Source organism: Excalfactoria chinensis, chromosome 2, assembly GCF_039878825.1.
Source record: "Excalfactoria chinensis isolate bCotChi1 chromosome 2, bCotChi1.hap2, whole genome shotgun sequence".
Classification (NCBI taxonomy): domain Eukaryota; kingdom Metazoa; phylum Chordata; class Aves; order Galliformes; family Phasianidae; genus Excalfactoria; species Excalfactoria chinensis.
Window position 1 is genome coordinate 51489479 of NC_092826.1, and position 16042 is coordinate 51505520.

General features: G+C 38.5%; 1 protein-coding gene across 2 annotated transcripts in view; it reads left to right on the forward strand.

Moving 5' to 3' along the window:
- Window positions 1-16042, forward strand: part of CDH7 (cadherin 7) — a 90073-nt gene that overhangs the window by 58129 nt on the left and 15902 nt on the right. For both annotated transcript variants that reach the window (XM_072328487.1, XM_072328488.1), the window contains exons 7-10: window positions 2911-3164; window positions 7567-7703; window positions 8911-9032; window positions 10862-10979. In XM_072328487.1, coding sequence (XP_072184588.1) covers window positions 2911-3164; window positions 7567-7703; window positions 8911-9032; window positions 10862-10979 — 631 coding nt within the window. The remainder of the gene's footprint in view (window positions 1-2910; window positions 3165-7566; window positions 7704-8910; window positions 9033-10861; window positions 10980-16042) is intronic.

Genomic DNA, 16042 nt, shown 5'->3' on the forward strand with positions numbered 1-16042 from the left:
ACAGAATATCCTTACCTGGGGATCAATAAGGCCAACACTTGGCTTTACACATGTCCACCCAAAATTCAAAGCCTATGCCTGAGGGCAGTTTCTAAACACTTCTTGAACTTTGTCATCTTGGGACCATGACCACTGCGCTGGGCAGCCTACTGTTCCATGACCACCACTCTATGCAGAACCTTTCCCTAACCCCCAGCTGCCCCTTCCCTGTCAAAGCTCCATGCCATTCCCTCAGATTTTGTCTTTGTCACCAAAGAGCAAAGCTCAGCATTGCCCTTCCAGTCCCCTGATAAGAAGCTGTGGGCCTCCCTTCTGTCTGCACTCAGCCTCTTCTACTATGGGCTGAACAAACCAAGGGACCTTGGCTACTCCTCACAGATCTTGCCCTCTGGACCTTTCACTGTTTCTTCATCCCTCCTTCAGAGACACTCTAATAGTTCTAAGCCCTTCTTATAATGTGGCACCCAAACTGCATTCAGTATTTGGTATGAGGCCACAAAGCACAGAGAAGAGTAGGACAATCCCTCCCCTCACCCAGTGGAAATGCTGGGCTTCATGCACCCCAGGGAATGATTGGGCCTTTTGGCTGACAGGGCATACTACTGACTCATGTACAACATGCATGCTCATTTGAATGCCTAGACTAGCTGCCAGCCTAATGTAACCCCATTTACTATAATCCCCTTAGCCTGACCCATCAGCCAATTAATCAATTTCTGAAACCAAATTCTGATATCAGACTTCTGTCAATTACATTCTTCAGGTCAATTCTGTAGTCCATAAAACAAGGTAACAGGAAAATAATTTTAATATTTTTCCATATGTGGCTGTCTTCTCCCTAACCTTGCTGTTCATCTGGAAGCATCAATTGCTTTATTTTCTGAGAGATTTTTCATCTTAATGTAGAATCACAGAATGGCTTGAATTGGAAGGGATCTGAAAGCCACTCAGTCCCAACCCCTTGCTGTGGGCAGAGCCTCCACCACCAGATCAGGCTGCCCAGGTCCCAGTCCAGCTTGGACTTGAATGCCTCCAGGGATGGGGCATCCACTGCTTCTCTGGGCAGTCTGTGTTCCATAGTTCATATTTTGAAATTTAAATATAAAACCAAGATTAAGATTCAAAACAATGTCAGTAGTAACAAACACTGACCAGTATTCGGTTGTATCAAGTGTATTGCCCAGTATTCAGATAGCCCTTCTTTTATCTTTTTAGAGAACTTAAGCTCTGATTTAGTACAGGAAGTGAGTGCTAGAATAAAATGAAGATCATATACATTCCTCGTCAGAAAAGATTTTTGCTGTCATATGAAGTTTATAAAAGTTTCCAAGTATGATGTGTTGCAATTCATTTTTCATTTCTAAATCCAGGCTGCTTACAGCTGTATTGTAATGCCAGCTTAAGCACAGACTTTAAGATGCTCATTTGGGATTTATTTACTGTAACTTGATGGAAAACTTAGACCCTCACATTTGTAGGTCAACAGATGTATATTTCACCTCTGCTGCTCCTCTGAGTGAGTACAGGAATATTTTGCAGATGCTGTCAAATTATGTTGCAGGTCCCTTTCAGATATTTATGGTTTGTTCAGGATCAGAACTGCTGAAACCATTTTTAAATCTGTTTTACGCACTTGGAAATCTAGTTTGAAAATACAGTAGACTAATCAGACTGCAGCTTTGAAATTTTTGAAATTTCAAAACTGCTTGAGTCTTTTGTTTTTGTTCTTAATGGGGAACTGCAAATAAATATTAAGCTAGATATTAGGTGCAAGCTGACAGTCTAAGAATCGAGATGTAAAGTACATTCTTATAATATTACTACAGTGCTTTTCTTCAATAATTTCCTTCAGTGTCTGTGAGGAAAAAGATGTTTTGTTTCCAAAACAATTCTTGTAATGGTGCTGTTCTCTTGACCACAGTTATTCCATGAGTTGTGGAGGATACTTTTGGAATTCTAATGTAGTATTAATTCCAAAGGAGACTCTAAATTAATTGAAGAAAATAAAAGTCGAATAAAGGTAGAAAGAAACAGTAAAGATTTTGCTTAATAAATAAAGCAAAACTATCTTCAAGCTTCTAAGTAAAAAAATCTTCTCATAAGAACAATGTAGTTTGATAGATTACTACATTATCTCTACAAATTTATACAGAGCTTCAAGAAATAGTTGATAATTAATGTTAATGTTATGCAAAAACAAAATAAACCATGCAAAAACAAAATAAACCAAAATGAGGTGTTTTCAGCAATGAATAATATATTTATTTCTAATATCTAGTTACTATGGCACATTGTATTCGATGCTATGTAAGATGAGACAAAAATAATTCACTCACAGCAATGAAATAATGAAGGAATATTTAAACTCTATTGAAGTCATAGAATGTTTTACCGTTAACTTAGAGAAATCTTTTTTCATTCACAAGGCAGCATTTACAGTTTTATCTTTCCCATTGAGTTATACTCACTGAAATTAATTTTAGTGGAACTAAAGGGTGTTCTTGAAAAATTCTACATATATTTTTCTACAGCAACATGAAACATGGAAATATTCACAAATCCATTATCTATCTATCTTCCACATTTTTTTTCTTTTTTTTTTTCTTTTCTTTTTTTTTTTTTGTTACATTAATTAAACAGTTTTTAAACAGAACTAACACAGTAATGAAAATTAACTTTAGTATCTCATGATTATGTCATTGTCATTTGAGTTAAGTTTTACGTTATGTTTGCAAGACACTGCAAACAGTGTTTGGAGAAAGACTAAAGAAGAGCCGTACACTATGTTCTGCCAATCATAAGTACTGCTTGGGTAGAGATGGCAAAACTCATTTTATATTTTCTGACTGTTGTGAGTTTTGCTGCAACATTATTGGTTAATAAAATTTTAAAATAATTTTATCTGTGTAGGAGTTGGATTTTGAAGCTAAAACGAGTTATACCCTGAGGATAGAAGCAGCCAATATGCATGTTGATCCTCGTTTCCTAAGTCTGGGACCCTTCAGCGACATGACAACAGTGAAGATAATCGTAGAAGATGTTGATGAGCCACCTGTGTTTACTTCTCGTTTATACTCCATGGTGGTGTCTGAAGCAGCAAAAGTCGGCACTATCATTGGAACTGTTGCTGCCCATGATCCAGATGCTTCAAATAGTCCAGTCAGGTAATTAGAATTATGGGATGACATAATTACTTAGGTTGAAAAAGACTTTAGAGATTACAAGTCCAACCATCAAACTGACCTATTGATTCCCATCACTAAACCATGCGTCACAAACACACAACTCTTAAATACCTTTATGTTTCAGGACCCCCCCACTTCCGCGGGTAGCTGGTTCCAATGCTTGACCACCCTCTCCATGAAGAATTTCCTAACATTGAATTTAAATCTCCTGTGATGCAACTTATAAGACTTCTTAATTGTATATTTATTTATCCGTTCTTTTGATGCTGTTTTTTGTTTGTTTGTGTTTGTTTGTTTTGTAGTAGGAGATTATTTGTTTACATTGAAAGCAATATTTTTTTTTTCTTTGCAGAAGGAGACAGATGCTCAGCATATTTTCAGTTTTATACACATGAATTGATAACATTTCAAAAAATAATACATTTAAGTCTCTGTAAAATAAGTAGGTAAGATAAATAAATAAATAATTTGGCAAAAATATAAATTCAGGATTCCAAAGCAAAATAGTCTTCATTATATTACCTATATTAATATGTTTGTAAATTTTGGAAGAATGTGTTATAATCTGTAACAAATTATGCTGTTTGTTCAGTTATGGATAAGATATCTCTCTCTCTTTTCATTTTCTGATTGCACTATACACAAGAATGTAATAGCACTCGGACTCTTCTGAATGGTAAACCACAACTGAAAACTCACAAGAAAAATATATAACAATAGACTGTTTATGCGAGACAAATGGATAGGGTAAGATACATCCCGTATTGTCAGGGTGATAAAGGCAATAATTTTCTGGTTTCTGTAGTAGTGCTATAGTTAAATATTTTCAGTTAAAATAGAAACACATAAAAACACTATAGACACATGACAATTTTCAAGGGCTTTTTCCTTTGTCTCATACATGAAGAACGTGTAGTTAATTCATGTTCTAATATCCAAGAGCATAAGGAACCTGACAAAAAAAAAAAAAAAAACAAAACAAAAACAAACAAAAAAACAAAACAAACAAACAAAAAAACAACAACAACAAAAAACACCACCACCACCACACTCATCATCTGATTTAGAACACTAATGAGTTACTCATTGCTCTTGTTATGCATAGTAGTAATATTGTCAGAGGAACACAGGAACGATCTGCAGGGTAGTACTCTGACTGGGGAATTCTGAGGATATAAATAGCTGTAGCAGGAGGACAATAATGCAATTGAAAGTTAGTACTAACTTTCATTTGCTATTATTATTTGTTTAGGGCATACAGAGAAGAAAACATCACATTTGGACACCATCTATTTTGGTGATGCCAATTTTTTACTTTCATGTATAGAATATGACCTTGTGAAACTGATAGCTTTGTTATTTTTGAAGCAGGAATTCTAGTCGTAAAAGTAAAGCATATGTTTTACTCCTAGATGTTATGCAAGTGTTCTCTCCTCCATTACATATATTTGCAGCCAATTCAAAATAGCTGCTTCCTATCATGAATAAACAAGTTCTAGATGGATGAGTTGGCAGGGATTTACTTGTGAAATTTATCTTTGATGATCCTTCTCTGTTGCGGCAGTGTTTTCTGGCATGGATGTTAGCTTCTGGTATATTATATTGTTTTGCAGAACTCTGTAGAGAGGATTAAATCCAGTTCCACAAATTAAGTCCATGCTCTGTATGATTTTGACTCCCATGAAAATCTAAGGATGAATTTATTGGCCCTGTTACAGGGTTTTAGAGAGTTTTTCTGGGGGTGTTTTTGTTTGTTTGTTCGTTTCTTTGTTTTTGTTGGTGTTTTGTTGTTGTTGTTTTTAACAATTCCATCATAAAAAAGCTGTAATATCACCAGTTTAACTGACATCTGGAAGATTTCTTCCGTTTCATAGCTGTCTGGAATTTGAAGGAGATGAAAATGATTAATCGTGAGGGTTTCCTTATATGCCTGTGAACTTGCTCTATATGTTGTCAGAGACACTGACAAACTATAAAGAGATGTCCTGCATCTGCTGTGATGTACATCAGAGATCAGATTCTCCTAAAACAAGAATCTGTTAAGGAGGATTAAAGCATAGCATTTTTCACAATTGATTTAAGAAGTTTATTTTTTTAAGCTGTAAGTAAGTACTTATAGTTCCAATTATTGAAATATTGATAAATTAAAAATTTTGATTTGTTACATTTCAGAAAAGGTTGCAAATAAAGGATCATATGTGCTTAATACTTTGACAATACAAAAAAAGGAAAGAAGGAAAGGAAAGGAAAGGAAAGGAAAGGAAAGGAAAGGAAAGGAAAGGAAAGGAAAGGAAAGGAAAGGAAAGGAAAGGAAAGGAAAGGAAAGGAAAGGAAAGGAAAGGAAAGGAAAGGAAAGGAAAGGAAAGGAAAGGAAAGGAAAGGAAAGGAAAGGAAAGGAAAGGAAAGGAGAGAAGGAGAAGGAGAAGGAGAAGGAGATGGAAAAAGAAAAATAGTTTGAAAATAAGAGGTTAACTCATATGGACCATTATTGATGTTTGAACTAGCTTAAATAAAGGGTTTAAAACTTTTGCTGTTCAAACATTTTCAAGTTTTAATGGCTTCAGGGAATTAAAGTATTAAAAGTTTTTAAAACTGTTTTTCATAATTTAAGTATGAGTACAATACTTGTAAAGAAGGATTAAACAAAACTGCTTGGTACCTATGTATATAAAAAAAATATGTTTGATTCTTATTTCATAACAATCTGTCAGTTGTCTAATTTCTGTACCTGTTTTTTAGGCTCTCATAATCTTTCCATCCCTTCCTCCCTTCCTCCCTCCCTCCCTACCTCCCTGCCTCCCTCCCTTTCTACCTCCCTCCCTTCCTCCCTTCCTTCCTTTTAGTTACTTTCTTTTATTGATTATGTGCTTTTCCTTTGTCTCTTTCTCACTTTTCTCTCTCCTCTTTCTTTCCCTTCCTCTCTGTTTCACTCTTTGTACAATTTCTTACAATTTTGTAAGAGCTTTGAATTTTCAAATTGCAGAGTAATAGTGTTAATAATTAGGAAACATAAGGGCTGACAGGAGACTGAATCACAGCTACTGGACCTGCCACAACTGACTGTTTTGGAGAGGTCTTAGACACAGTCTCTAGGGAAAGCTTGACAGGAACAAAGCAGATGAAGAGCACGGTTGACCAAATAAACAACAGTACTGGCATGAAAGAAAATAAAAATTGAAGTTCAGTTCAAGTTGACTTTAAAAGGAAATAAAATTATAGTGAAAAAGGGAAAGCATCGATTCATGAAAACTTCTATTATTGTATTTATTAAAATCTTTATGTCTTTCTCTTACTGTGAGATAGTACAGAGAAACAATGCTGTTTCCAATATTTTAAAATCAAAATGGTCATATAAAATCCCATAATAAAAGAGAGTATACTTAATACAGTCCCATAATACAACAGCTGGTATATTTCAACACGGAACAAACATATCATGCCATAATATCATTATGTCTGGAAAGTCCTGCTTTTGCACTATCATCCATAATTCTTTCCTTCCACACTTTTAAAAGGTTTTGATTAATGCTGTATCAATAATCTTATATGTTGTCAGTGTGACAGTAATTGCAATGAACACACTTGATCTGACTCAGACATTTTAATTTATCTTGATCTAAATGACAGTGCAAGATTCTGACCCAATACTAAATCAATTGTCAAGAATATTCCAGCTGTAAATCTAACACTGCCTAAACAACTGTCTCTTTCTCTTGAAAAGGACATAAGCAAAACACCCACAGGCAATCTGACCTTTTCACTCATGGTGTTTTCTAAAAAGCTCATTTTCCTTCCTAAAACAAGTTTGAAAACAAAAAAAATATGTTAAGTCAAAGAGTCTCGGGCATGAACTTAAGTTTTTATCTAAATATAGCAAAGTGGATGACATACAGTCCCTTGACCTACTCTCCATCCTCTTTTTTATTTATTTTTTTTTTCCCTGCCCCCAATGCTCTGAGTGATTTAGGGGCTATGCTGGTAAAAAAAAGATTTATGCTCAGACTGTGAGCCCCTGTGGGAGAAAAGCCTGGCTGGTATATCCATGTAGCAAAATTCCAGGTTGCTCTCTCTAGGAGGATGCTACTCCATGAGTAAGTAAATATCTCCATTATGACTGAGATGAAGAGAGAAGGAAATCCTATAGCCTTACTTGAGGTAACAGAGCCTTCCATGGTCAGGGCAGGTCTTTCATTGACTAGCCTGCATACTCTTGCCTTTACTTACAGCTTTGCTTCTTTTAAAACCCTGGAGAAAATGGACAAAACTAAGCTCAATATGGGGAAACAATGGAAGCTCTGTCTTTCTAATGAGAAATCAATGAAACATTTTTACAAGCTATAATTGAACATAAATCAAAAGTTTTCTTTCATCCTTCACCTAGGTATTCAATAGATCGAAACACAGACCTTGAGAGGTATTTCAATATTGATGCCAACAGCGGAGTCATTACAACTGCCAAGTCTTTGGACAGGGAAACTAATGCTGTTCATAACATTACAGTCTTGGCTATGGAGAGTCGTAAGTAATAATTAAAAGACTGATGAACTGCTTATGTACAAAACTTCAGGTTTAGTTGGGATCTCGCATTTTCTCCCTCATTTCCCAGCTGCTGTGCAACATTTTGTACCTTTTCTTAAATAAGTTATCACAGAACTGCAATCAGTGTCACTCACTGGCTCAGCTTTGCCCAAAAGTAGATCCCTTTTATATCAATAGAGGGGAAAGTTGGTGTCAAAATTTCTTGATATTTCACACATGGAATAAAAAGAAAAATGAAACAAACAAACATTGTGATCCATGTTTGAATGTATTTCTTTAAAAATTTTTAATGTTTAAGAAAATTTGTAGTACACTAAAAGATAGATACATTTTTTAATATTTGTGCATTTTTTAATTCTGTCCTGCTATATCACTAATAGATAAAAGTGGTAAAAATCAGTAAATAGCAGTACTGTAGTCTATCCAAGTCAGAGTTTTATGTAACAAAATTGATACAATATACACAGAAGATAATTTTCTTTATTCTACCAAATATATACTGCTTGAGGTTCATCCACCAACTAAATGGTGGCATTTGGTCTTGCACAAAATCACATTTTATCTAGAAGCATGCATCAATTAATAACACTGCTGATCGGTATACTTCTGTATACACATTAAATACTTTGGGTTTTACATTCTCCCCCCATGTTTGTTTTTGGTTGTTTTTTGTTTTTTTTTTTCTTTTTTTGGATTGTTCTTTTTCTTTGTTTTTGTTTTGTTTTGTGGGTGTTTTTGTTTTGTTTTTTGTTTTTAGCATAGCTGAAAGAATTCTGTTTTTAACTTCTTAATTTGAATTTAACAAAGATTACTGGCTATTCCTGATATGAATAGTGCTGTTTTGTCTCACTATGCACCCCTGCTGATGTTTGTACATCACTTTGCTATTATCTTTTCATATGATACAAATCAATGCTCTGATTAATGAGTTAAATTTTCAAATTAGCCTTGAAAACTTGAAAAAATAAAATCTTTATTTCATTGACACTATTGAAAAACGCAAATGTTTTAATTTGGTCCAGAAAATTAAACTAAGATCTTTCCTTTACTTTCTAAGAGGGTTTGAAATTGATTTGGCAAGCTTATGCAAAACAATGCAAATTCAGATCATACTGACCCAAAGAAAATTGTCATAGAGTTAATTACATTGTTGGCTATTTTTTTAATATATTTATATTTTTAATAGAGAATCCAGCACAAATTGGGAGAGGATATGTAGCCATAACTATCCTTGACATCAATGACAATGCCCCTGAGTTTGCCATGGAGTATGAGACAACTGTCTGTGAAAATGCTCAACCTGGTCAGGTATAGTTCTTGATACTAACGTTTATTTTTATCAGTTAGACATTAATTTTTTTTTTTAATTCCTTACAGCTTTGAGATAAAATAGAATCAACTTAGGGCAGTAAGAATGATGCTTTGATATGCAGCACAAGCAAATTTTTCTTAGTTTTCCCTACCTAGTGGTGGAAGGGTGGATTGTTTGGTGGATAAGGAATTGGAAGGTTGCAGCCAGAGTGTTGTGGTCAAATTTTTACATGGCTGTATAGTGATAGGACAAGGAAGAATGTTTTTAAACTAAGGGAGGAAAGATTTTGATTTGATGTCAGGGGAAAGCTTTTCACTGAGAGGGTGGTGAGATGCTGGAACAGGTTTCCCAGAGAGTCTGTGGATGCCCTGTCCCTGAATGTGTTCAAGGCCAGGATGCATGGAGCCCTGGGCAACATAATCTAGTGCTTGATCTAGTGGTTGGTAACCCTGCCTGCAGCAAGAGGGTGGGACCTTAATGATTTTTGAATTCCCTTCCAACCCAAGCCATTCTATGATTCTATAAGATGTATAAACTCAAGAGAAAAATGAAGATATAAAAATGACATATTCTATATTCTAAAACTTCTAATTTCCTTACAGCATAATTAATACATTTTGCTAAGTTCTTGTGTTTTAAATAATGTTAAGAATACTTACTTCCTCATTATTTTACTGGGAAGTGGTTCCAACACTGACCTAGTTCGAAGTCAAAGTTCCTATATTTTCTGAAATGAATATACACTTTTATTTTTCTTAGGCGGTATGGATCATAAAGTACAATTTTCACAAGAGAGCAAACTCTTTAGTGTTTTTAATTCCTAACATAACTTCCAAATAGTCTTAGGTTCAAATAACTTAATAAAGTTCATCATAGTCCTAGACTCTGATGCTGTTTATCCCTAGTGTCTGTCACATTTTAACTTTTCGATTTTAATTCATAAGACATCTAATTCTCCCTTCTCTCTCCCAGAAAGCTAGTAGATGACTTACTCACACAGATCCTATATACTCCCTGTGATTCTTTATACTTTTGCGCTTTCTTCCAGAATATTTTCCTTTCTGTGGATGATGCTGTTTATTATACATTTCGAAAGTACAGAAAAAATTAAATTCTCAGCAGAAAAAAACTACATTTGTTAGCTCACATTCATGAGAAACACAGGAATAGATTAAGAATGTTCTATTGGCGTATCTGCTTCTTGTCCCTGTGGTCCAGTCAGAACTTATATGTCATAGTATTTATTCCTTTAAGGATTGTAAGCAATATTAAAATCTCTTAGAGATAATTTTTGACTGAATTTTACAAAATAAAATTTAAAAAGTGAAAAAAAAGAAAAAAAAATATTATTATACATAGGATTTGTCATTTTGTTTTTCATACTTCTTTTTCTCTTTAAAATAAAATTTAAAAAAAGTGCATAGAAATAATTAAAATAATAATCTCTTATTTGCAGAATATTACAGTGCAATATTGATTGCAAAAAATGATAACTACAAGAGGGTTGTGTTCTGGATATTCAGAAGCACTTCTTCCACCACTACGCCGTTATGACTTTAAACACTGACAAATGACAGGAACTAGTTATCTTGAGGTCCTGCAGAGCATTACTTTTATTGAATAAATTTCAAGTACAGGGAAAGTAAGGAAAAGTCATGTTTTACTTAATAGTAATATCTACACATGCTTGGAAGTTAAGAAAACCGAAACAAGAGGATTCAAGTGAGTCTTGACACTTCAGTAGTAATAGAGAGGTTATATAATGTGCATGTATGAATGCTCCTTCAAGTGCCAAACAATGAAATACCTATGTATCTCAAAACAGATCATCCAGAAAATCAGTGCAATTGATAAAGATGACCCACCAAATGGTCATCAGTTCTACTTCAGTTTAACAGCAGAAGCAGCAAATAACCATAATTTTACACTTCAGGACAACAAAGGTAAGAATATAAAGGCAACAGAACCTTTTCATTTGAGTAAATATTCATGTCTAACACCTTGTGTTTTGAATATATTGTACTGATTATGACATACATAAAATTCTGTTCTGGTAAGGATGTAAATTAAAGCAGAATCAGCCCCTAAATTAATTCTATCTGTAGACTATCTGTCAAGGGAATAAAGCTGTTGTCTGCATCATTTAAATCCTTGACCCAAACATGAGCTTCACTTTTTTTATTATTTTTTTCATTTTTTTTTTTCCCAGAAGTTGCTCTTTTTCACATTTTCCCACTGTATTTATGCATTTTTGTCTAGATATTACCTTGGGGCAGTAAATGAAAAATGTCCAGGAATTCATGTTTTATTAAAATAACTCAAGGCATTAAAAAAAAAAAAAAAAAAAAAAAAAAAAAAAAAAAAGTGCACAGGGATTCTTTAAAAAACAAACAAACAAACAAAAACCCACACATTTTCAATAGGCATGCAGCCTACTGAAAAAAACCACACATTTTCAATAGGCATGCAACCTACTGAAAAATGATTTTGAAAATAGAAGCTGCCTGCAGTATTTATGCAGACTTCTTACTAACATTTCCGACAGACTTATGAAAAGACTCCCATTGACATCACATTTCTATTAGTTAAAATATCTGAGAACATGCTTCTAATTAGTGCTCTTTTTGCACTAGCTGGTTATGAGTCAGTTTAGCTATGAGCTGAGGCAAGGAGAACTACACAGGTCACTGTCACTCTGAATGTAACTCCTTCTATTTATTTCCATGGAAAATACAACCAACACAAAGAGCACAATAAAATTATTTGGTAGAACATATTTTCAGATACCAAAACCTATTTCTCAGCACAGTCACCACCAACAGCCATGAATTTTTGCCAGTGATGAACAAAAGCCTGTGTGCGTTGCCTGTAAAAACTGGCACCAGTAGAGGTGAATGTCTGTTGCTGTAGCCACTGTTGAATCACACCACTCACTCCTTCAGCTATTCTCACATCCTGTGTTTGGCTTCCATAAATGTTCAGCAAGCACTGATTAATATGAGTGGGTGCCATTTTTTTTCCACATGAAGACATTCAATTCTACACCTTTTATTCATACACACTTTCATTTCAAACAGCATTTTGTCAGACGGCCCCTCTGCTGCAGTGTGTTGCATGGCAATAAAATGTAACAAAATATTCGTGGGAAGGTTCAGCCTTTCCATGTTGCCGTGACTCGGAAACCCCCAATTTCCCAGCTTCTTGCGAAACCTCTGCCAGAGCCAAAAGACCACCGTGACTCATCAAGAAACGTGGCAAAATGGCGTTTATTAGGAGTAATCAATACCTTATATACCTTACTACTTCGTCTACGCCCCCTAGGGCACGTTTGAAATGCGCGCCAATGTGATTCACAGGGCTTGAGACGGAAGAGGCTGGATTACTATCACCGTCACATCCCGAAAAAGCCCCGCTATCGCCTATATGCTTGTACTATAAGGTTCAGCCTCGTTAGCATCTACAACATCTCCCCGCCCCCCAAGACAACAATTTATCCCTTTTCAATGTGAACACTCAAATCCCAAGTATAATCTACTATAAATTTGATATTATTCTATATGTTCTATGCAATATACTTATACTATTGTGCTCAGTTTAACTGAATTACTTATCTACTTAGTTAAATCTAACCTTAGTAAGACTAATACTAATCTTAATGCAACTCTAACGATATTAATATATTACTCTTATCATAACTCTATTACTGTATCAATATATTACTCTTAATATAACTACTCTCTATAGACTTTATATAAACCTTAAAAGCTCTATCCGATATAATGAGTAGTGCAAGTTACATTTGTGCAAAAGAAAACAATACCACAACTAAATGAACTGTATATTAAGATAGTCCCTTTGATGTCTGGAACCATCCGAGAAACAGTTCTCATCCATGATGTTTTCTATTCTTCTTCATTCTTCGTCATTCTTCTTTCTATTCTTCATCCTTCTTGCATGATGCATCTTCTCTGTATGATGAACAGTAGTCAAAAGTCTTCCATCCGTAGCCTCGATAGCGTCCATCAGCTCATCAGCACACGGCAACATGCACCATCATTACATTAACGTGTAATCGATATGTAGTGACTAGGTAACTAGAATCACACTCTATAGGAAAAGAAGAACACATCCTAAAAGATAAGTGAAGTTGCAAATACAGATAAGTGTGAATCTACTGCTGGCTGAGACCCGACAATTCTAGACTGAATCCAGAAGGTTCCCGCGCTTGTTGTTCGAGCGGTACTAATCACTGAGACCAACAGCAGCAGAACAGTCTCAGGTACCAGATTCGGACTCCCCACCAACTGCTCCTGTAAGAAAAGAACTCTTATCCCACTTCCCATAGTCAGTCTTCACCAACCATTCTTGAGTAAAACGAGAAGTGAAGCAGGACCTATTGTCAGTCTCAACGTGACTGGACAAACCGACCATAGCAACAGCAGTTGCCAAATGGTATCGGACTGCAGTCAAGCCAGACCCGACATGCTGAGTGGCCGTGATGACAGTAGAGGAGGTATTCACAGCAATAGCCAGCCATTGACGGGGAGACAAGCAAGGCTCCCAGATGACACCAGTTTGCCAGATCTGCAGTGACCCTAGGCCAAAGACAGGAGTGCTGGCAACTGTATCTGCTATTGCATTACCTCTGGTAAAAAGGCTTGGCACCTCAGAGTGACCACACACATATAAGGATGCAACAGGAGCCGTGTGAGAGGCCAAGGTCTCATCTAAAATTCCAGCAGCCTCTGAACTTGGGAAGTCCTCCCGGTCCATCCGGGCCAACTGCTTGGCTGCAAAGATGGAGTCAGCAACAGTGTTAGAGGGTATCATTCGCCAGAGGTGCACTGCGACCGTCACAGCCATCACCTCAAGCATCTGCACGCTGACCATTCGGTTTGTGAAGACAGCAGCCTGTGAACTACGGTTGGAATCCTGCCAAACCACCATCCTGAGATCAAGAGTCTCATGCTCTACCAACTGAGCTAGCTGGGCCATTTCAAGGCCTTGAGCAGTGTCCCACTGTGCAAGCAATCCTTCCATGCAGCTCTGTAAGATCTTTTGCCAAGCTGCAGCCATTTTGCTAGACGGATTTTGGGGTTCTTTTGGGTCAGATCCCTTTAGCTGACCATACAAGGGCTTCATCAAACGAGAAGGTATCCCCAAAGCACCCCGAACCCACTGGAGGGCTCCTACCAATTTCTGCATATTCCATAGTTTCTTAACACGTGGTTGAATATCAAGACCCACCAGCTGCATCACCTCAGTGCTAAACTTATATTCCAAGCACTCTGCTCTAATTCCCTCTTGCATGTCTATACCATGTACAGGGTGAAAGGGATCATCTTGTTCAGCTGCCACCCCCCTCCCAAGCTCAGTCATCCACCCCTCTTTCCAGAGTGTATATTGCACCAGCTTGAGGATCACGTATGCGAGGCTTTCAGTGTCGTGAGGAAGCACAGGGCCATGCGCCGTTAATGTCTCTAGTGTGTTTAAAGCCAGGGGCAAACGGAACTCGCGGCAGCAGCCGGCAGCCCGGTGCCGGAAGGTGGAGCGGCTCCGCGCCGGGGAATCGAGCCCCGGCCCCCCGCGCGCCAGGCGGGCTGCCCCCTGGGACGGAGGGAATGCGGAAGTGCCGGCGGAGGGCGGGCGCGGGCAGCGGGGCGCCGCACCGCGCGCCCGCCGCCCCCCCGGCTCTGTGCAGGTGGTGCCACGATTGCACTCCACGCCTCCCAAGGCGGTATCACGCCGGTACCCTCCATCCCACTGGGCGGTGCCATGGTTCCACTCCACGCCCTCTGGCGATCTCGATGGCGGCGGGCTATCCCGTCGCTGCCCACAGCCGCGCCGCCGCCCCCCCCGACCCGAAGCCGGCCCACCGGCCGAAACTTGCTGGACCGGGCTACTCTGCTGGCGGCACACTGAAAACGGCACCATACTTCCATCTACTTCCATTCCCCCCCCCGGGTCTGGAACACGCCTACTTCCCCCCCCCGGGTCTGGAACACGCCTACTTCCCCAACCGCTCGAATTAACCGCGCGCCCGCACTCCCCACCCCCTAATGACAAAGGATATGGGGCTGAAGTGTCCACTTGGCGGTTGAGAGGGGGTGTGGTCGATTGGAATTCGCCATCTTTTAACTTTTTCTTCTCCGCTTCTCCCGGACCCCGTCCCATCTTCGCCGTCTTTAACTTTTTCTTCTCCACTTCTTCCGGACCCCGTCCCATCTCTCCGCCGCCTCCCCAGACGGCTCTCCTGGGTCCTACCGTCCTCAGCCGCTTTTCCCGGCCGCCCTCCCGGCTGCTCCGGGTCAAACACAAGCCCAACTAACAAACACGATTCAACAAGTGTTCCAAGAGCACCCAGGATCACGCCCCAGGTCACAAGCTCGGCAGCTGCCTGACTCACTGCCCCAACACTCCGCTCCACGATTCCCGCTCCCGTTGCTCACTCAGGTTTCCTACCGCGGAATATCGCCGCCGCTCGCCACGCCCCCGCTCGCCACGCAGCGGATTCTTGCTCTGAAAAAGAAAGAAGGAAAAGGAAACAGGTCCCCCGTCGTCCCCCCGGTGAACCTGATAAGCTAAAAGCACCTCGTCGTCCCCCCGAGCTGCTTTTAGGGGTGCACAGCCGTCCCCTCTGTACACCCTATAAAGCAATGAAGAAGAAGTAAGAATAGAAGTAAAAATAGAAAAATGCCTAGGAATTTAGGGGTTCCTCACACGGGGCACCATATGTTGCCGTGACTCGGAAACCCCCAATTTCCCAGCTTCTTGCGAAACCTCTGCCAGAGCCAAAAGACCACCGTGACTCATCAAGAAACGTGGCAAAATGGCGTTTATTAGGAGTAATCAATACCTTATATACCTTACTACTTCGTCTACGCCCCCTAGGGCACGTTTGAAATGCGCGCCAATGTGATTCACAGGGCTTGAGACGGAAGAGGCTGGATTACTATCACCGTCACATCCCGAAAAAGCCCCGCTATCGCCTATATGCTTGTACTAT